The following is a 22,129-nucleotide window of genomic DNA, read 5'->3' on the forward strand; positions in this document are numbered from 1 at the left end:
AGTATACAATTCCCAGCGGCTAACAGAAAACACAAGTGTTATTCCGATAACGTACCAGCTAGACCAGTTTGGAAGACTGACTCGATCGACTCTGTAGCAGACTACACAGAAATACGACTACATCAGTTCAGTAAATGAATGGTTTCCGAATTATTATTTCAAGGCAAGAACAATCGTAATCGAAAACGTGTAAGGTTCAGAACGTTCTTACCATACCAGAGCCTGCCTCATGCATGCAGACTCAGTGCAGACTGCAGTGGTTCGATTGCCCAGGTACTGAGGTAGCCTAGCAGACGACATTAACCCCGCTCAGCAAATTAACATGTTGGGCAAATGTGAACGAAAAAACGATGGGGATGTAATACGTGTAGGGTTCAGAGCATTCTTACCGTTCATATTTAGTATCAGACTCCCCGATGAGTGAAGATACAACACGAGAAATATGCCACATTTGTTTTGAAAATGTGGGAACAGTCGAGTCCCGCTTCGAGTCAATTCAAGGGGAGTCACCCCGCACAGTCAATCCGTCGAAGCTCGACTGGAGGTTTGGAATCGCAAATAATGACTCGAGCACAGTCCTTTCTCCGAGTTCAAATGAGGTCTCTCTGAAAGATCATCACTGTTCAGATTAACGCTACACTGGAATTTACCAACAGAAATTAAAATGCGTGTGACGAAAGCACGACACACTTGAGACACACCACACAAAAGTAGATCTTTACTGTACACAACCTGACCACACAGTTATGCCTATCCAAATGCGCGTTGCAAAATGTGCGTTTGGAATCTTCTTTTTTCTATGGCGGTACTGACAATATCGTTATTGAAACAATCCCAGTGCACTAAGGGATTTATAGAGCAAATCTCGAAAATAATTATTGAACTCAGCGTTATGCGCTTCGTTCAATAATGAATTTTCTCGATTTGCTCTATAAATCCCTTAGTGCACTGGGATGTCTCTATAACTTGAAATATAATTATGATGTATAAGGGGGTATATCCATGAACACAGACACACATACACACACATACACACGCAGACACAGACACAGACACAGACAGACACAGACAGACACAGACACACACACAAACACGCACACACACACACACACTCTCTCACACACACACACACACACTCTCACACATACACACACACACACACACACACACACTCTCACACATACACACACACAAGCACACACACACACACACACACACACACTCACTCACACAGACAGACAGACATGGAGTCAGACAGACAGACAGTCAGACACACAGACGCATAGACAAACAGACAGACAAACAGACTGTATGACAGAGAGACAGACAGACAGACATACACACACACACACACACACACACACACACAGCCACACACACACACACATACACACACACACACACAGTCACACACACACACCCACACAGTCACACACACACACACACACACAGTCACACACACACATACATACACCCACACCACACACACACACATATACACACACACACCCACACACACAACAACAACACACACCGCCCATGGAGAAAACCAGAAACTAGCTCCTACTCACACTCCTGAGCTATTGGAGTAGCTGCTGTAGTATCTAGCGTCCACATCTGAAATGTTAAAAGAACAGTTGCTTTTTATGATAAACATCCTTTTTTGGATCTTTAAAAGAAAAATCTTGTGATGATTTAAAAAAAAAATTATTTTGTGGTGTACATGATAGCGTTATGAGATCCAGTGTACCTTCGATGTCTATTTTACAAAAGCAGCACATGCAACCGTATGGACTGATCGAAAACAAACAATTAAACCAACCAACAAACAAACAAACAAAACAAACAAAAAAACTAACAAACAAAAAACTAAACCACACCAAACAAAACAAAACAAAAACAAACAAACACTTGAATAAACAATGAAACAGAAATACATTGTGAATGAAATCAAACAGCTAACAACTGAGTCAGGCCGAGTTAGCATTTTGTGTCCTCCACGATGCACGAAAGCCAACAAGATACACGTGGAAATGTGTGTTGCACGGAGTGAACAGAGCTCATAAACCAGCGAACAGTTAAAGGCACAGTAAGCCTCCCATAAACCATCACAGAGCTCCCCGAGCGTCTAAATACAGTACAAGCATACTTCCATTTGAACGCTCACCGAACGGGAACATCCTGGCTGCTTTCTGTCGAGCGTGAGACATTTTCCAAGAATTTATTTTCGTGGACTTGGTCCTCTACAACAATGGCGCCTCGTTTTGGTGCTAGACCTAACTTTTAAAATCTAAATAATAAATTGACAGCTTGTTACACAAACATTCTTTAATCATAAAAGAATTCGTTTTTCATCAAGACAAGATCAGAACAATTCGAAGTTGTGAAAGTTTAAAAAAAGAAAAGCCCGGAAGCAGGGTCACGCAAGGGTCGTGGCAGACGACGGTTTTATCAGTGCAAATCGCCGTTCCTCTCAACAGTCAAAAGCCATCGCTAGAGTTCTTGTGAACCACAGCCGTTGTTTCGTGCATAAAAAACGTGCTTTTGTAGATAAGCTCACGTCGAGTCGCATTCAAATGACTAACTATGACGACTGCATTGTGAAAAGGGAAAACTGGATCACACGGGTTCACGATGGCTCAGGGGTAAGATAAACCACGCAAAAATAAATTCTTTGAAAATTGTTCGCTCTTTACGGAGGGCACCTAGGATGTTCTCAATTGGTGAGTGTTTAAATGAAAGGGTGTTTGTACTGTGTGTAAAAGCCTGACCGTATCTGTGATGGTTTACGGGAGGCTTACTCTGCCTTTAACTTCGGGAATCGTAGCTAGTTTAGTAGCACACTTGACGACTGTCCATCGAGGAGAAAGGTCTTGATGTTAATCGCGCGGGAGGAGAAAATGCCCTGAGAGAATGCGGGAGAAGGTTCCAGCCCTTACTTGTGTTTTCTGAGACGCGATCGTCAAAGCACTTTAACAGGTAACTTTAATAGGCATTCGGACATTGATATTTTGTGTATCGCAAAAGCTGAACCGATTTACATTGCAGAAACTAGTTCGTAGAGGACAGATTGTAAAAACAAGATGTCCGCTCTTCATGTTTGTGCAGTGCGTCTAGTAACCTGTCCATGAGAGGAGGATTGCGGCCAGATGCTGGGAAAGAAGAATCATCTGAGAAGCCGCCGAATATCTTGTTTCTCTGGACCCGTTTAGCTGAAGTTCGACGGGACTTTCACGAAGCTAGCAGCGAGGTTACACGAAAGTCCGTATAGTTGGACCCAGAAAGGTCACGGGACGAAGTGAACTGGTTAGGTCGAGATCGCCAGTCGGAGGATCAAGTACACCGCTAATTTTTCAAGTGAACGGACATATCGGCAGTTTTTGTGTGTGATCTAGTTAAGTTAAGCCATGTTCAGGAGAACCTATTTAATTAAAGTATAATTAGTATTTAGCAACTAGATTAGACGGTTGCCGCAGTCTGGTCCGAATCCTAACTGTGAACTGTGACTGTTTTTTCCCGCTTACACACTAGCCGTGTGTCGGTATCTGTACTGTGGAAATCGTGTGCCAGTGGTTTCACGGACTGTGTGTGTGTGTGTTTCTGTCTATTTTTGATAGACTCCGGGTAAGATTATTGTGTTAGTTTGTGCACGGGATTGTCAAACAGTTTTTTTCCATGTCTTCAAACCTTTGAGTACCCGGTTTTGAATCCATAACCCTGATATCTTTCTTTTCATGATTGTGTGTGTATGTGTGTATATATCATAACTGTATCATTGATTTGACCCAATACAGTTGAGGGAACTTATAATTGGAGTTGTTGTTTGTTCCTCCATGATATCATAATAGCGCATATGCATTCATTCACATACATACAAAGAAACAAAGAAACAAAGAAACAATTAAACAATCAAACTAAAACAAAATCTAGAAAAAACAAACAAACAAAACCAAAACAAAAGAAAAAAACAAAACAAAAAAAGCCACTTGTATCAAACAAACAAACAAACACACATGCAAAGAAACAAAGTAACAAACACACAAACAATGTGTGTACTTACGGACGAACAGCAGGGCCAGCGGGTACAGCAGAGTGTGAACAACACACGTGGAAGCCATTTCACTCGTCCCTCAGAGAACACGCCTCTCTCAATACCTTGGATAATTCTTCACAAGCAGCTGATATCTTTTTGAATTTGCTGTTTCTTCTTCCACTCGATTTTATTGTTTTATTCTTTCAAATGTTCATAAATGATTAAAAAGCTAGTTTGTTTTTGCTTTCTGTGTGCATTAAAAGTTTAAGCATAGTTTATTAGCTGGTTAGTTTGCGCTCTTGTCTTTTTTGTCCGTACAAATGTATCGTTAATTAGGAAGTTCTTTACTGCTGCTTATTTTTAAATTTCAAGCCAGAGTAGTTGTGTGAATTGACAAACTCAGCGACAGTTTAGCCTCAAAAACACGTTCACAAACAACCTCTTTCGAAAACGAATGAGATGTACAGCTGTGATGTCTTCCTGTATTTATAAGAATACGTTGCCAGGAACACTCCTTGTCCCAAAAAGTACAACAACATATCCATTGCTATCAAGGTCAGTTTAAAGGTACTGCTCTTCCCGTATACACGAACGCGTTCACCGCCACCAATCTGCCAAGGCCGTAACTCTTTCGCTGCCTGTAACTTTCTGTAAAGACGGCCCCTGATCGAGCCAGAAGTCCACTTCGCGAAGTCTGTTTACTGAAAACTCAGTGCGAAAGGTCTTTCTTTCTTTATTTGGTGTTTTACGTCGTTTTCAACCACGAAGGTTATATCGCGACGAGGGAAAGGGGGAGATGGGATAGGGGAAAGGGGGGAGATGGGATAGGGGAAAGGGGGGGGAGATGGGATAGAGCCACTTGTTAAGTGTTTCTTGTTCACAAAAGCACTAATCAAAAAATTGCTCCAGGGGCTTGCAACGTAGTACAATATATGACCTTACTGGGAGAATGCAAGTTTCCAGTACAAAGGACTAAACATTTCTTACATACTGCTTGACTAAAATCTTTACAAACATTGACTATATTCTATACAAGAACCACTTAACAAGGGTTAAAGGAGAAACAGCATCCGTTAGTCGCCTCATACGATATGCGGGGTGCAGAGAAATAAGGATGTGGAAAAGAAGACTTTTGGTTAGTGAAATAAAGGTGATGGATCCAGTCAGGTAGAAATAAGACAACAAGAAAAGAATTGGAAAACTGCAGGGAATAGTAGGGAGAGTTTTCTTGGAAGGAAATATAGGTCAAAGGACTGGTAAGGCAGAAATAAGACAAAAGAAGAGAAGAAACAGAACCGTTAGTCGCCTCTTACGACATGCTGGGTAGCATCGGGTACATTCTTTCCAGTCCCAACCAACATGGGACTCCCCCTAACCCGCGGGGGGTAGTGCGAAAGGTCCGTGCGGCCAGCTTCGCGAACTATACATCCCGTAGTCGACTTGGCCCAGTTAATTTGAGGTTTCACGGGCTGATATCGCCATGCGCGACTTGTTTGGTTGTAGGATGCTTTTGTCTCCCGAAACAGCCCTGAAAGATAGTTTGTACTGTTGAACATGGTTGCTAGTACAGTAAGGAAATCACCTTTAATTCTCAGTCTGTAGTTTCGCAATCACGAATATGAATAACAATTAACAAATCCACAGGCTTTCGTTACCTAGACCAGTCATGTCAGTGTCTACATATTTACCACAGACGCACATAACACTTCTAAAGATAGACTTAAAAAAAACCTGTGAGGAATATAACCTAAAAACGGTTAAAAGGATACATACTTGAATTGTTACTACTTACAAGCAAACAAACTGCGGTTCTAAAGTCGTCTGCACAACAATACAGCAGTGGGCTATTTAGAGGAAACAGCTTTTATCCTGTGTTGAATGCACGTAGAAAGCAAAGCAAAATACTGTAGTCCCAATGAAAAGACAAGGCTAAAAGTACCCTACCCTTCCTGCACTGACTCTACAATTGATGTTGTTCGGATAACTCCGTCGTGTCTGTATGGGTTGGGAAAGAGTCAATACCCTTGCTTTTCCTCTGACAAATAACTTCTTACATGCTCCTGTCCATGTGTTTTCGACATATCCCTATCTAGTGATTGGCGCCGCCAGTGTTTGTCCGAGTAAAAAGCAAGGGTATGCACTCTTTCACAACCCATACAAGTATCGTGAGTTCAAATCCCGGTCGCGGCCGCCTGGTGGGTATTTGTCCGATTTCCCAGGTCAACTTATGTGTAGACCTGCTAGTGCCTCATCCCCTTCGTGTGTACACGCAAGTACAAGACCAAGTGCGCACGGAAAAAGATACGCCGTGTCAGAGTTCGATGGGTAATATCAATAGAAACACGAAAATACCCAGCATGCTTTCCCCGTTATCAACAAATCCACTCGTGCAAAATCACGAGTGAACGTTGGAGGTTCAGCCCATGAACGAAGAAGAAGAAGAAGAAGAAGAAGAAGAAGAAGAAGAAGAAGAAGAAGAAGAAGAAGAAGAAGAAGAAGAAGAAGAAGAAGAAGAAGAAGAAGAAGAAGAAGAAGAAGAAGAAGAAGAAGAAGAAGAAGAAGAAGAAGAAGAAGAAGAAGAAGAAGAAGAAGAAGAAGAAGAAGAAGAAGAAGAAGAAGAAGAAGAAGAAGAAGAAGAAGAAGAAGAAGAAGAAGAAGAAGAAGAAGAAGAAGAATACCAGTGATGATTTGCAAGTTTCACATCAGAACGAAAAAAGGCAAATAGAATTGTACTATAACCTATTGTTTGAAGAGAGAAAAATATCCGAAAACGAAAGAAACCTAGAAAACTAGATCACTAACGTTCCAACATTCAGAATATAAAACAAGAATGTCAATTCATCGCAAAGTGTTTTTGTTGACAAAACCAAACCTTTAATGATATACCATTCTTAGTATTTGATTATAAAAAAAAGACTTTCAAAACATCCTCTAATAATTATTCCTGAACATTGTCCCGAGTGGACCTAACGCAATTGTAACTATGTACACGTAAACAAGTTCCGATCCCAAATTCGTCTGCACAATAATAAAGCTCTCGGGTATGTGTAAGGAAACATATTCTGATCCTGTGTTGAATACTTGTGGGAAGCATTACATTATACTACAGCACACACGGCGAAAGGCAAGGTCAACATCACTCCGCCCTTCCCTCGCTTACTCCACATTTGCAAGTGCACTTCTGTCCTTGACCTTGTAAACACAAAATAACAAGGTCAGGAGACCTTTAGATTTTTCCAAACAGTTTTCGACAAAGAACATTTCGTCATGTAGCTAAGTACATGCCACACCTGTAAACACATTTCAAACAAACGTATTTTTGTCTGACAATATTCTCTTCCTTTCAATAACCGAATAGAGGCCTTGAAATTCATGCCTCAAGACCATACAAATGTTCGAACAATGAAAACATGAATACATATATACATACATACATACATACATACATACATACATACATACATACATACATACATACATACATACATACATACATACATACATACATACATGCATACATACATACATACATACATACATACATACATACATACATACATACATACATACATACATACATACATACATACATACATACATACATACATACATACATACATACATAAGTGAATAAGTAAAGCAGACAAACAGACAGACCGACAGACAATCCAAAATCCAAAAATAGATAGACTGCCAACGTTCCAACATTCAGAATCAAAAAACAAGAAAGGTTAGTTGTTGGAACGTTTAAATATGGACAAAACAAAACGTCACGTTCACATATATTTCGACCCAGCGGTCTTTTAAAGGCATACTAACGCACTCCCGTGTTTACAAAGTGTAGTTTGCCCACAATCGATGTCAAACGCACCATAAGACCATATAATGACGATACGTCACCATGCGCGGACCATAATACATGCATTACAGCTTGTTCTAGCCTCTGAAAAAGTGAGGATGTCAACAAAGCCGCGGTGTTCTCTCCCTTGCATCAACGTTACATGTGTTGTCAAATCTATAAATAGGACGATCCAGATCAAAATGAAAATTCAAATATCTCAACACTTAAGGGGTCCTAGACCACAATATTTTGCAGGGAACTTAATTTAGTCTGTCTCCAGCTGTTGGTAAAGCAATTAGCGTGTATAGTCATCGAGTACATATGGCTTTAAGTGAAAGGTTTATCTGTGAACGTAACGTTTTGTTTTGTCAATAATTAAACGTTCCAACAACTAACCTTTCTTGTATTTTTGAGACAGTCAGACAGACAGACAAACAGACAGACAAACAGACAGACAAACAGACAGACAAACAGACAGACAGACAGACAGACAGACAGACAGACAGACAGACAGACAAACAGACAGACAAACAGACAGACACACAGACAGACAGACAGACAGACAGACAGACAGACAGCCAGACAGACAGAAGGAGGCTACATATTTAATAAAATATTTCTTTACAAGTATCAGTTTGAAGGAATTGAATACTTCTGTTGTCGCTGTAAGCCAATACAATTACATTTACGGTGGATCAGTTGTTGAGAACTAAATAAATAAATACTTTATGACCTCACAAGCATTTGAAAACACGTACGACCCACTCAGAGTATCTCTATACATCCAAGGAATTAAACCTCAGATGCACATCTGCGGCTTCCAGGCAGTGTACATGCACATTGTCTTGTTCTTTCTTCTCTCCGAGGTATGATGACCAAAGACAGACATCCCTTATTATATCTAATAGCTTCTTTCGGGTGTTTTTCACTTTGCATCATTGGGAATAATACAATACATGCACTTTGGGGGGTGGGGGATTCTGAATGAGTTATCTCCCTTACGTTTTTTGTGATCAAGAAGAATGAGCTTCTGTTTTACAAACAAAGTATAAGAGAACTGTTGTCATACAAGAAAACATGTCGTGTGAAGCAACATTATTACATGTAGTAAATCTGTCGAACTCACAGAATGAAACGGAACGCTCTGCGGCAATTGCCGATTACCCGCGGTTTGCTGATGGTTTGAAGTGACAAGCCAGTATAGCGCAGTAGCGTAAAGCGCTCCACAGGAAAGCATGCTTTGTTCTGTTCTTTTTAACTTTCTAAGATTGTTTTTAATCCAAACATAGCATACATATATATTTTTGGAATCAGAAAATGATGATACATAAGAAGACATAATTTCTGGATCAATTTTTCAAATTCCAATTTTTGATAACATTAATTTTTCAGATTTTTAATGACTACACTTGTTTGTTAATTTGTTAGCTTCCAAGCTGAAATGCAATCCCATAATCCGGGCTTTGTCGAAAAATGCTTAACCAAAATGTTAACCAATTCAAAATCGGATATGAACTAATTACAAACATGTATCGAAAAAAGGAAAAACGAGTCTGGGGATATCATCCAGGAGAACTTCAATTTAAAGTTTCATAAATATCTGTCCGATAGTTTTCATGTAATTGCTGTCCACACACACACACACTTTCACACACCACTGCCCTCGTCCCGATTCCTGGTCTTTGTTAAAACATTCAGTCAAAATTGGTTGAAGCTAAATACTAAGTATGAGTAGTCTAATGTTTCATTAAAAGCAAATATGAACGAGCTCATATTGGTCAAAAAAAGAGTATGAAATAATAGATATTTACAAAGAATAATTCTGATTAAATATGAAAAAGCTAAAGTAAGAAAGGATGAGCTACGTTCCTCCAATCTGTAAGCTCATCGAGAGGCTATCGTTGCGTCATCAGAAAAGGAATCACTCGTCCAGGACCATGTCGCATACTTCCAATTTATATTCGCGGTCTCTGCAATAAAGAAGTTAAGTACATATGCACCATATACAACAACAATACCACCACCATCACTTTCAACAGCAACAACAACAACAACAACAACAACAACAACAACAACAACAACAACAACAACAACAACACTAATACTTACCAGTAAGTGCTAGTGTCACATGATCAAACGAAAGCATTTCATTGGATGGAATATGTAAACTTGTGCATTCTACGTTTTCGCAACATCTGTTGATGCATTTCAAGATCGAGTGCCCAAAGACACCGATTTTGAATTGCTGCGCCCGTGTCCATTCTTTTGAGTTGAGAAAATGTTTCTCATCATTCTTTTTGTGCAATGTAGTGCTTTGTCTTCACATTTATCAAAGTATGCCTCAGCCTTAAATTCCCTAACAGAAAAGGACGAGTTATTGTTATTCAAAAACAATTCGAGTTAGACGAGCACATACAAGGCAAGTAAATGTCTAAGTCGACCTGTCCACAAACATCCGCACAAAAGAGTGTCTTGTGAAACGTTCTAATCTCTTGTGGTTGCTGACAATATCGTTTTAAAAACAATCACAGTGCGCTGAGAGATGTTAAAAGCTATACACGCTTCATTCAATAAATCATTTTCTCAATGTGCTCTATATATCTCTTAGCGAACTGTGATGTGTCAATAACTTGAACAGTAATAATAGTAATACAAAATGAATACAGTACTGATTGTCAGTAAGCAAGTGTCCCATTATCAAACGAAAACTTTCATTTGGCTAGGGCGAGCGCACTAAGTCTGTTAGCGATCTCCCGAAGTGCAAAATCAAACCCAATTTTTTTGTTGCGTGCCAAATGAACGCGCTTTGCGCATATTTGAAGGAAACAACTAAGAACGTGCACGACGTGTTGGGTTGAGAATATCGCGACTGTACCAGCCACCAAGCTCAGTGTAGAAACATTGCGAGAAACGTCAAATTAGTTTGGAAGTGGCAAAGCATCAAACACGCTTATCTTCTTTGTCCGATTAAAACCTCGTAATTCGAGTTTTGCGACATCTAAATGTCTACATGAAAATGATCTTCGATTGTTTTCTCTTTTTGTGTGTGGTTATTCTTGTGAAAGCCTGAGTTTGCTGAAATCAGTGACAAATGAGTTCAAAATACCTTGTACATCATTTTGGCCAAACCGCTAACCAAAATACAAGTAACTTGAGCTACCATTTTTTCGTTCTCTTTCTGTTCAGGTTTGGCCGATTAAACCTCGCATGTCGAGTCTTACAAAGTCGAAGCCCGGCGGTAATTAACTGCATTAATTTCCGTCAGATACGTGGTTGTGTACTGTTTAAGACGTCAGTGCGCTCTGTGTTAAAGTAAAGTTCCATAGTATCGTCAATAATGAAGCTAGAAATGCTAACATGACATATTGTGCATCGAAATAACATAAGACTTGAACATTTTCTTCAAATGGTTTTTCTTGTATTTTTTTTTATTTTGCTTGGCACAAAAGCATAACGGCAAAGAGAGAGAGTCAGTAGTTGAGCAGTTGAAGTCTTCTGACAAATATCTAATAGAATAGTCTTCTGTTATGATCCTAATGGATAGCTGATGATGTAAGTGAACCTGGTCACAGTCCTCCATGTCTGTCGGGGCGGGGATGTAGCTCAGTCGGTAGCGCGCTGGATTTGTATTCAGTTGGCCGCTGTCAGCGTGAGTTCGATCCCAGGTTCGGCGGAAATTTATTTCACAGAGTCAACTTTGTGTGCAGACTCTCCCCGGTGTCCGAACCTCCCCCCGTGTACACTACATTGGGTGTGCACGTTAAAGATCCCACGATTGACAAAAGGGTCTTTCCTGGCAAAATTGCTTAGGCACAGTTAATAATTGTCTACCTATACCCGTGTGACTTGGAATAATAGGCCGTGAAAGGTAAATATGCGCCGAAATGGCTGCAATCTACTGGCCGTATAAAATTTCATCTCACACGGCATCACTGCAGAGCGCCTAGAACTGTACCCACGGAATATGCGCGATATAAGACTCATTGATTGATTGATTGATTGATGTCTGACTTTTGGCCCGAATTCACACCTGAAAGTCAACTCCATATCAAACCGAGCGTTAACCCGACACGATGATGACAGGACGGTCATCCCACGCGAATACTGTTGACAAAAGCGCAGTGGGCCAGCTCGATTGCGTTAGCGCACGTGTTGATATCCGATTTCACGGGCTTTTCGCGTGGAATTGCGGGGTATTACTGCACACACGTAGGCAGTCTCTGGTTATACGGCAAGGAACGTTTTGATTGCCCTTCGCTGGAAGATGTGTGGTGGATGGTGCAGCGTGTGCCCGAATGAACGTCTACACCATGGATTTGAAAACGAAACTTATCACAAGATCAAGACAGCACTGTTCGTATCGACTCTGGTGACGCTTCATGGTTATTTCGTGTTCATTTTCAAGGACAGTTTCATGTTGATTTCCTTAGGCCAAACAAAAATATATGTTGGTTTAGGGTAACGTGACCAAACAATTTTTTTTTAATTTAGTCGATTACTTCCCTTTATCTCGGTATAGTTCGCCATGGGCCAAAAGTGGTTTTTTGTGTGGAGAAAAGGCGGGACAAAAAATAATAGGGTCGGTCGGGTTACCCTAAACCAACATATAAATTATTTGTATTTGGCTTTAACCTACAACTCTCGTCACTATGGGGGCCCGGTAGCTCACTTGGTAGAGCACTGGACTTGTGATCGAAAGGTCGCAGGTTCGAATTCGGGCCGGGACGGACACGGGTCAACTTTATGTGCAGACCCAGAGACGGAAGCCATGTCCCACCCCCATGTCATCACAATGGCACGTAAAAGACCTTGGTCATTCTGCCATAAGTGCAGGTGGCTGAATACACCTAAACACGCAGACACCTGGGATTGCGCGACTCCGTTGCTGCTAGCTTTCCACTGGGAGGAAGCGACCCGAATTTCCCAGCGTTGGGACAATAAAGTAATGAAAAGGAAAAAAATGAATACAATTATAGTTTAACCAAGTGTAGATCACGGCGACATCTTTGTCTGCTGGACTGGGTTGCATTGGGAGTCATGTTTTGTGTGTCTGGTGCAAACTCCCCTTGGTCGAGGAGGTGTCACTAATGAAAGCTATGAACATTGCGATTCACAAAAAACAAAGCAGATAAAAGGTTTGCTGTGCATCTGCAATTCCAATTTCGAAACACGATTTAAATTAGCAGAATGCTCATCCATTTTACATTTGACAACAAATGACCCATACACCATTTTAAAAATCAGATTACAAAGTCATCTACTAATGAAGGAGAAAACAGATGTGGCAAAAAGTTTATGTTTCGTTTGATGAATTGTTGTAGTTTTCGGGGAATTACAGCACAAAACACACACACACACACATACACATACACACACACACACACACACACACACAAACACACACACACACACACACACATACACACACACACAGTCACACACAGTCACACACACACATACACACACACACACACGCACACACACACACACACACACACATACACACACACACACACACACACACAAACACACATACACACACACACACAGACACACACACACAAACACACATACACACACAAACATACACACACTTCCTCAGTCATTGCAAGAAGCTGAAGTGAATAGTGATATAGACGTCTTTCTTTGAGACCTCAAGTGCACATGCCCTATATGTTTAGCTTTTTGTTAGCGCACAATTATGATGTGCAAGTCTTCAATGGGGTAACCCATTACGTCATGTGATTGAACATGGAAACATTCACCCAATAGTGTAGTAAAAAAACTTGGACCGCTGAGTCCAACAGTCAGCGAATTAAGTGAGCCAACAGGAAACATTCCTCCTGCGTTTCTGCACAAACAGTCACTTGTTGGTTATCTACCTTTTAAAGATATTGTCAAATGTTCCGCCAAATCCGGTTATGACCTTCCCCGCTGAAAGTTCGTACTCCATCACTCCGCCACGACCATTTATCTTTAAAGTCCGATAACACTCGCCCAGCCTGGCCCCTGCACACACAACGAAATACACACACACACACACACACACACACACACACACACACACACACACACACACACACACACACAAACACACACACACACACACACACACACACACCCAAACACACACACGCACACACACACATATACACACACAAACACGCACACACACACGCACACACGCACGCACGCACGAACGCACGCACACACACACACACGCACACACACACACACACACACAAACAAACGTACACTCGCGCGCGCGCAAGTACACACGCATATACGTAAATGCATAACCAATATAATAAAGCGGTCAAGTCTCAGCCTGAAACTAAAAGTAAAAGATGAACAATCGGGATGTATGATTATCTTATCTCATATAACCGCGTAAGATTGGACCAATTTTGCTTATTGTTTATTTTTTGAGAATAATCATGGAATATCTATATATTCCTGGATTGAAGAAAAGATACAGAATATAATGATGATAACGGATATTTATATATCGCCTTATCCGAAGTTCAAAGCGCGTATATAATGTAAATATTGTTTTTAACCTGTTACAAAATTTTCAAATTTAATAAGACTTTTCAGAAATACGTTTATGCATTAATTACATAATCATTAGTTAGACTAGTTAGTGTGTGTGTGTGTGTGTGTGTGTGTGTGTGTGTGTGTGTGTGTGTGTGTGTGTGTGTGTGTGTGCAGGGGCGGCGCGGATCAGTTCATTTTATTGGGGGGGGAGGGGGGGGTTCCAAAAGTATATTGTGAAGATATGGGTGTGAAGGTGCGAAGCGCCGAACCGACGGCGCGAAGCGCCTAGCTTGCTAGGGGGATCCGGGGGCATACCCCCCCCCCCGGAAAATTTTGAAAAAAAGGATGCAAAATGGTGCAATCTGGTGCATTTTAAGGATGATCATTACCAGTTTCAGACAGCAGATTGTGTCACTGATTAATACCCTAGAAATTGAAACTCAACCCCAAAAAACACAACATATTTCTATTTTTTGGCTGGGGGGGGGGGAGGGGGGTTTCCGGAAACCCCAGAAACCCCCCACCCCCTCGTCCGCCCCTGGTGTGTGTGTGTGTGTGATTGCGTATACGTGAGTGCGTAAGTGGGTTTGTGTGCTTGTAAATGCCTGCATGCATGTCTGTCTGTCCGTCTGTCTGTCGGTCTGTCTGTCTGTCTGTCGGTTCGTATGCATGTTTGTCGGGTTACCTGTTTTAATGCAACACCCGATCTTCCACTGTCTGTCGTATTTACTTGACGAGTATAAGCCGTATATGCTCGCAATGAATCCACCGCTCGGGCAGCGAAACATGAACTTGGGCTCGGTCCAAGTGTTCACGAATCCTGAAACGGAGTCACAAGAATATTACAAACAGACGAACACGTGTTATTAAACATAACTGGTCTTAACAAGACGTTTACATTGTTGGTATATGGGCACGTGGGTTTTTTTTTTAACCAATAACATACATTCGTAAAACAGATTGACTGCTAACGTTATCAAATTCAGAATCAAACAAGTCGCGTAAAGCGAATCTACTACATTTAGTCAATCTGTCGAATTCACAGAATCAAACAAGTCGCGTAAAGCGAATCTACTACATTTAGTCAATCTGTCGAATTCACAGAATCAAACAAGTCGCGTAAGGCGAATCTACTACATTTAGTCAATCTGTCGAATTCACAGAATCAAACAAGTCGCGTAAGGCGAATCTACTACATTTAGTCAATCTGTCGAATTCACAGAATCAAACAAGTCGCGTAAGGCGAATCTACTACATTTAGTCAATCTGTCGAATTCACAGAATCAAACAAGTCGCGTAAGGCGAATCTACTACATTTAGTCAATCTGTCGAATTCACAGAATCAAACAAGTCGCGTAAGGCGAATCTACTACATTTAGTCAATCTGTCGAATTCACAGAATCAAACAAGTCGCGTAAGGCGAATCTACTACATTTAGTCAATCTGTCGAATTCACAGAATCAAACAAGTCGCGTAAGGCGAATCTACTACATTTAGTCAATCTGTCGAATTCACAGAATCAAACAAGTCGCGTAAGGCGAATCTACTACATTTAGTCAATCTGTCGAATTCACAGAATCAAACAAGTCGCGTAAGGCGAATCTACTACATTTAGTCAATCTGTCGAATTCACAGAATCAAACAAGTCGCGTAAGGCGAATCTACTACATTTAGTCAATCTGTCGAATTCACAGAATCAAACAAGTCGCGTAAGGCGAATCTACTACATTTAGTCAATCTGTCGAATTCACAGAATCAAACAAGTCGCGTAAGGCGAATCTACTACATTTAGTCAATCTGTCGAACTGCCTGTTTTCAACAACCCCGCACGTGTAAAACGCAGTGAAATTGACAAGCCAGTATAGCGTAGTAGCGGTTGCGTTTAGCAGGATAGTGCGCTTTTCTGTATCTCTATTCTTTGTCACTGTATGAGCTTGTTTTGAATCCAAACATAACATATAGTTTGTGAAGAAATTCTTGCCTCTGATTTTCAACATGTGGTATATGTTAATAACACAGACAATTAAATCATGGCATATTTATATCAATTTAAACTAATAAATTGCTATATCTGAGAAACGTGTAAGATTTGTGAATTATCTCCCTTTGGTCGAACCAGACGATCGACATTGGATTTTTTGGAGAAAACAAGTTTTTTGAAACAAACTTGTGTTTTTTGAAAACTGCAAATGGAGCTATTTTAAAATAAAAGGTTGCAATTTTAGCCTACGACATCCTTCTCCGTAGAGAACAATGCCTGTTGAGCCGATTATGTGAAAACACGAGCGCATGATTCAATACAAGAGGGATGTGACCCAGATTTTCGACAAAAAATGACCACGGGTGAATGTAAGCCTACTTTTTCTCTTCATACATTGAAGCAAAAGCACACCGAATTTTAACACAAAGAGTTCTGTGGTCAAATGACTTGAAGAGGAACAAGTCGCGTGAAGCGATATAAAAACATTTAGTCAAGATCAACACAATACTACAAACCAATCATCGCCGAGACTACATTCAGATAGTCTCGGCTAACCATACCGAAGACCAGGACGGGTCATGCTCGCCGCCGCGAACCACTCGTCCACGGGTATAGTACTTACTGAACCTATTTTCTTTATTCTGAGCACATTTTTAGAGTAAACATGACATATCTATATATTTTTGAATTTAGGAGAAGACAAGGAACACAATGCAATCAATTTTAAATCTGTTTGCGAAAAATCGATTTTAATGACAACTTTAATGAGCAAACTCATTAATTAATTTTTAAGCCTCCGAGCTGAAATGCAATACCGAAGTCCGGGCATCGTCGAAGATTACTTGACCAAAATTTCAACCGATTTGGTTGAAAATTGAGAGCGTGATAGTGCTGCCTCAACTTTTACAAAAAGCCGGATATGACGTCATCAAAGACATTTATCCAAACATGTGAAGTTTCATGAAGATCGTTCCAGTAGTTTTCTCGGAATGATTTTATACACACACACACACACACACACACACACACACACACACACACACACACACACACACACACACACACACACACACACACACACACACACACACACTCACACACACATACACACACACACACATACACCACTACCCTCATCTCGATTCCCTCTCTATGTTAAAACATTTAGTCAAAACTTGACTAAATGTAAAAACGGTGTATTTGAAGGTAGCTCCTGCCCTTAAGTGAAGTTCCATGAAGATCGGCATAGTAGTTTCCTCGGAATCAATCTACACGCACACACACACACACATACGTACACACTTACACCACGACTTAATGTAAAAACAAGAATGGTAAGTTATACAATTTATGACGGTTCTTGCCCACTGGAGGAAACAGAAGCATAGTCTAAGCTAAGTTCATTACCTGTATCATAAGAGTTTGTCTCTCGGTCCACTGTACAACCTTTGCCTGTACCTGTGATTGTAATGCTGTTGTTTTTATCTTAAATCAAACGTTCCAATAACGTACCATGCTTGTTTTGGGATATCCAATGAAAGGCCGACAAGTTTTGGGATATCCAATGAAAGGCCGACAAGTTTTGGGATATCCAATGAAAGGCCGACAAGTTTTGGGATATCCAATGAAAGGCCGACAAGTTCTGGGATATCCAATGAAAGACCGACAAGTTTTGGGATATCCAATGAAAGGCCGACAAGTTTTGGGATATCCAATGAAAGACCGACAAGTTTTGGGATATCCAATGAAAGGCCGACAAGTTTTGGGATATCCAATGAAAGGCCGACAAGTTTTGGGATATCCAATGAAAGGCCGACAAGTTTTGGGATATCCAATGAAAGACCGACAAGTTTTGGGATATCCAATGAAAGGCCGACAAGTTTTGGGATATCCAATGAAAGGCCGACAAGTTTTGGGATATCCAATGAAAGACCGACAAGTTCAGATTAGGCGCAACTAGGCAACATTTACATACGAGGAGAAAGCAAAATGAGTTATCTAACCAGAACAGGTTGTTTTGCTTTGTTATCTTGCATATCTCCTGTGTTATGTCATTTCTACTGATGCATATATATATGTGGAGCGCTTGGGCAGTAGAACACGAGAGGTTTTTGCATTCATTTTGAGGGATGCCATGACAACAGCGCTGTATTTCAGCAATGACTGTATGGATTGCTTCGAAACTGTCAGGATCGGAAGTCCACATAAAAGACTTACCTTGTGGACAATGTGGATCACTACAGGTTTGTACTCAGATGTTATGCACTTTTCCGGAAAATATATTTACACCCGTCACAGATTTGTGAATTTGCATTCCAAAAATTCATTACATTGCACGCATACCGAAATAATATTGTTACAAGAACAGCCAATTGCCCAAAGTTTCACTGGAGTAAGACTACTGACGGAAATTTGCTGGCCATGAAAACACATGAACAAAATGGAACGTTCAGGTTGTTTCCAATTGACTGAGTGCCTCTCAAAACATGTTGCTGTCACGGATGATTGATTATCGCTGTCGCACAGCTTGTTTTTAATACAGGCATATCATATCTAAATGTTTTTGACATCAGGAAATCATAAAGCATACATATATTGATCATGTTTACAGGACTAACAAACATAAACTAGCGTATGTACTCACATGAAACGTTGGTAGTACTTGTAACAATCGTTTGTCTGTATGCATGCACAATTATTAAGGGTTTGGATGTAAGCCTTCAAACCTATAACACGTTTTAAAACATTTTCCGGAAGAATGCATATCGTCTCAACAAATAACTGTAGCGGTGCAAACATTGTACCCAGAATACGTCTCGTATGTAGACTTAAGACCTCCACAGTGTCGAAGCAATCACTTCAGGAATTACGGAAGTACAGCGCTTTTTGTCATGGTACCCCTCAAAATGGCGTTGGCGTTTCTGTAGCTAGTGGGTTTTTTACGGGGTGGGGTAGCTAGCCCCACGCCCAACCCTCCTCCTTTTTCAGCCGGGCTTGGGACCGACCTGGGCGGAGTTAGGCGGCGGCCTATACCCCAGACGGGGTCACAGGCGTAGGTGAGGTGAGGTGACCCCTCAAAATGGACGCACAAAACTCTCGTTTTCTACTGCTCATGCTCTACACACCTGCACCAGTAGAAATGACATAACAGGCGAGATACGCACGGTAGGAACACAAAACAACATGTTCTGGATAGATAACTGATGGACGTCCTTTTTGACGGAAAGAGTGTCATAACAATGTTCAAAATGACATTCTTTCCGTCCTTTTTGACGGAAAGAGTGTCATAACAATGTTCAAAATGACATTCTTTCCGTCCTTTTTGACGGAAAGAGTGTCATAACAATGTTCAAAATGACATTCTTTCCGTCCTCTATAGGCGACGAAATAGGTCAAATTTTGTGCCTTTTTTAGTGTAAAATTCGTCGATGCCGGAGCGAGTACTGCACTCAGTGCCGTTGTGGTGCAAGTGCACTGCAAGGGCACTGCGCCCAGTGCCGTTGTGGTGCAAGTGCACTACAAATGCACTATCCGTTGTGTGATGTGTGGAACCCAGTTTGGCGGAAAGGAACGTATGTGTGTGTGTGTGTGTGTGTGTGTGTGTGTGTGAGTTGTGTCTGTGTGTGCATGACAGTGTAATGTACGTATGTATGCATGCATGGTGATGTGTGTCTGCATATGTGTCTGGTTGGTTTTTATTTTATTTTTACCGTGCCGTGCCAAGATGAAATCCTTTTGCAAAATTGGTGAATAAATATCTTGTATCTTGTATCTTGTATCTTGTAATGTCGCTTTTTCCTCGTATGTGAAAGTCGCCAAGTTGCGCCTACTCTGAACTTTTGCCGATTTTGTACTTGGTACCAGACGTTTTTGTCAGGTCGATTTTGGGGGTACCCTTACTTCGGCGGCGGTCACGAAATATTTTTAACAGACAACGAAATGTGTGCCAGATAGCTAAGTGGAGGGCCTTTAATGGTATATAAAGTGTGAATGAATTGACACGGGAATGAATGTTTTAGTTGGGGTGCGAAAATGGGTGCAATACTTTTTTTCGCTCAGGTTAGTTTGTGTTTTGCTTCAAGAAAACTTACCAGTCCATTCACAGCTCTGCGGCCCGGATATAGGGGTGGGCCGGCAACGTATATCCCAACGTCTATCATCATGATATTCGCCGTATTCGCTCTTCAAGTAAAATATACCATCGTTCGCACCGCAATTCACAGCAAAGGCTCCTGTATACCGGTTGGCCCAGATACACAGCGCACCAGGTAGCGTCAACACCACCGCCAATGTTGTGAGTTGATAAGACTGTTGGGAGAAAGTAGTCTGGTATCAGAGAGAGAGAGAGAGAGAGAGAGAGAGAGAGAGAGAGAGAGAGAGAGAGAGAGAGAGAGAGAGAGAGAGAGAGAGAGAGAGAGAGAGAGAGAGAGAGAGAGGAGAGAGAGAGAGAGAGAGAGAGAGAGAGAGAGAGAGAGAGAGAGAGAGAGAGAGAGAGAGAGAGAGAGAGAACAAGAACAAGAACAATTCTTTTAACGTTTTATAAAATGTAAGTTCATTTGACGTGAGTTAGGTATTTTTGAGTAGATTGCACTGACGCAACAAAGCTGTAAACGCCATGCCCATTGACATACACTGTCGCAACAAAGCTGTAAACGCCATGCCCATTGACATACACTGTCGCAACAAAGCTGTACACGCCATGCCCATTGACATACACTGATGCAACAAAGGTGTAAACGCCATGCCCATTGACATACACTGATGCAACAAAGGTGTAAACGCCATGCCCATTGACATACACTGACGCAACAAAGCTGTAAACGCCATGCCCATTGACATACACTGTCGCAACAAAGCTGTAAACGCCATGCCCATTGACATACACTGATGCAACAAAGGTGTAAACGCCATGCCCATTGACATACACTGTCGCAACAAAGGTGTAAACGCCATGCCCATTGACATACACTGATGCAACAAAGGTGTAAACGCCATGCCCATTGACATACACTGTCGCAACAAAGCTGTAAACGCCATGCCCATTGACATACACTGTCGCAACAAAGCTGTACACGCCATGCCCATTGACATACACTGACGCAACAAAGCTGTAAACGCCATGCCCATTGACATACACTGACGCAACAAAGCTGTAAACGCCATGCCCATTGACATACACTGTCGCAACAAAGCTGTAAACGCCATGCCCAGTGACATACACTGCATTCGAACAAATCAGGATGGTGAGCCAGTCATTGTTTAAAAAATATTGCACATTTGAATGTAAGCAAATACTAACTCAAAGTTCTCAAAGTTTTAACAACTGTCAACGCCCGCACCCCCCCCCCCCTCCCACCCTTCCCCTCCAAACCCTCCAGCCTTCTCCCTCGCCGAAAGAAGAGAATGATGTAACACAACAGAGCGTACGTAATTACCATGCTAGTGCGCTGATCCCAGAAGATTACCGTGCCAACGTTTGGAGACGCTTGGAGCCCTACCTCTACTCGAGAAAACGCACACAGAGACTGAAACTGCGATAGACGGCCCCGTGGTATTTGTGTCTGTCCATCACGGCGATCGTGACACAGATGTCAAAGCCAATCACTCACCTCTTGTCATTAACGCTTGGAGAAACTTGGCATCAAACATCTACACGAGTGAAACGCACGCACAGACTGAAACTGCGATGTGTGTGTGTGTGTGTGTGTGTGTGTGTGTGTGTGTGTGTGTGTGTGTG

The 22,129-nt window shown here is 41.4% G+C and overlaps 1 protein-coding gene and 1 long non-coding RNA gene across 2 annotated transcripts in view; both read right to left on the bottom strand.

The window, feature by feature from the left end:
* The window catches only part of LOC138963765 (uncharacterized), a 7,199-nt gene extending 2,466 nt beyond the window's left edge, over window positions 1–4,733 (bottom strand). Inside the window, exons 1-2 of the mRNA XM_070335618.1 lie at window positions 4,061–4,733; window positions 1,572–1,617 (exon numbers count right to left, since the gene is read on the bottom strand). Of these exons, the coding sequence (XP_070191719.1) occupies window positions 1,572–1,617; window positions 4,061–4,118 (104 nt within the window). The 5' untranslated portion in view covers window positions 4,119–4,733. The remainder of the gene's footprint in view (window positions 1–1,571; window positions 1,618–4,060) is intronic.
* A 2,137-nt stretch (window positions 4,734–6,870) lies between these two features.
* Window positions 6,871–21,927, bottom strand: LOC138963766 (uncharacterized). Its single transcript, XR_011454892.1, has 5 exons — window positions 21,828–21,927; window positions 20,484–20,700; window positions 15,097–15,231; window positions 13,757–13,883; window positions 6,871–9,844 (listed from the first exon to the last, which is right to left on the bottom strand). It is a non-coding gene; the product is annotated as an uncharacterized lncRNA (long non-coding RNA).
* Between the last annotated feature and the right edge of the window lie 202 nt (window positions 21,928–22,129).

This window comes from Littorina saxatilis, linkage group LG4 (genome assembly GCF_037325665.1).
Source record: "Littorina saxatilis isolate snail1 linkage group LG4, US_GU_Lsax_2.0, whole genome shotgun sequence".
Taxonomy (NCBI): domain Eukaryota; kingdom Metazoa; phylum Mollusca; class Gastropoda; order Littorinimorpha; family Littorinidae; genus Littorina; species Littorina saxatilis.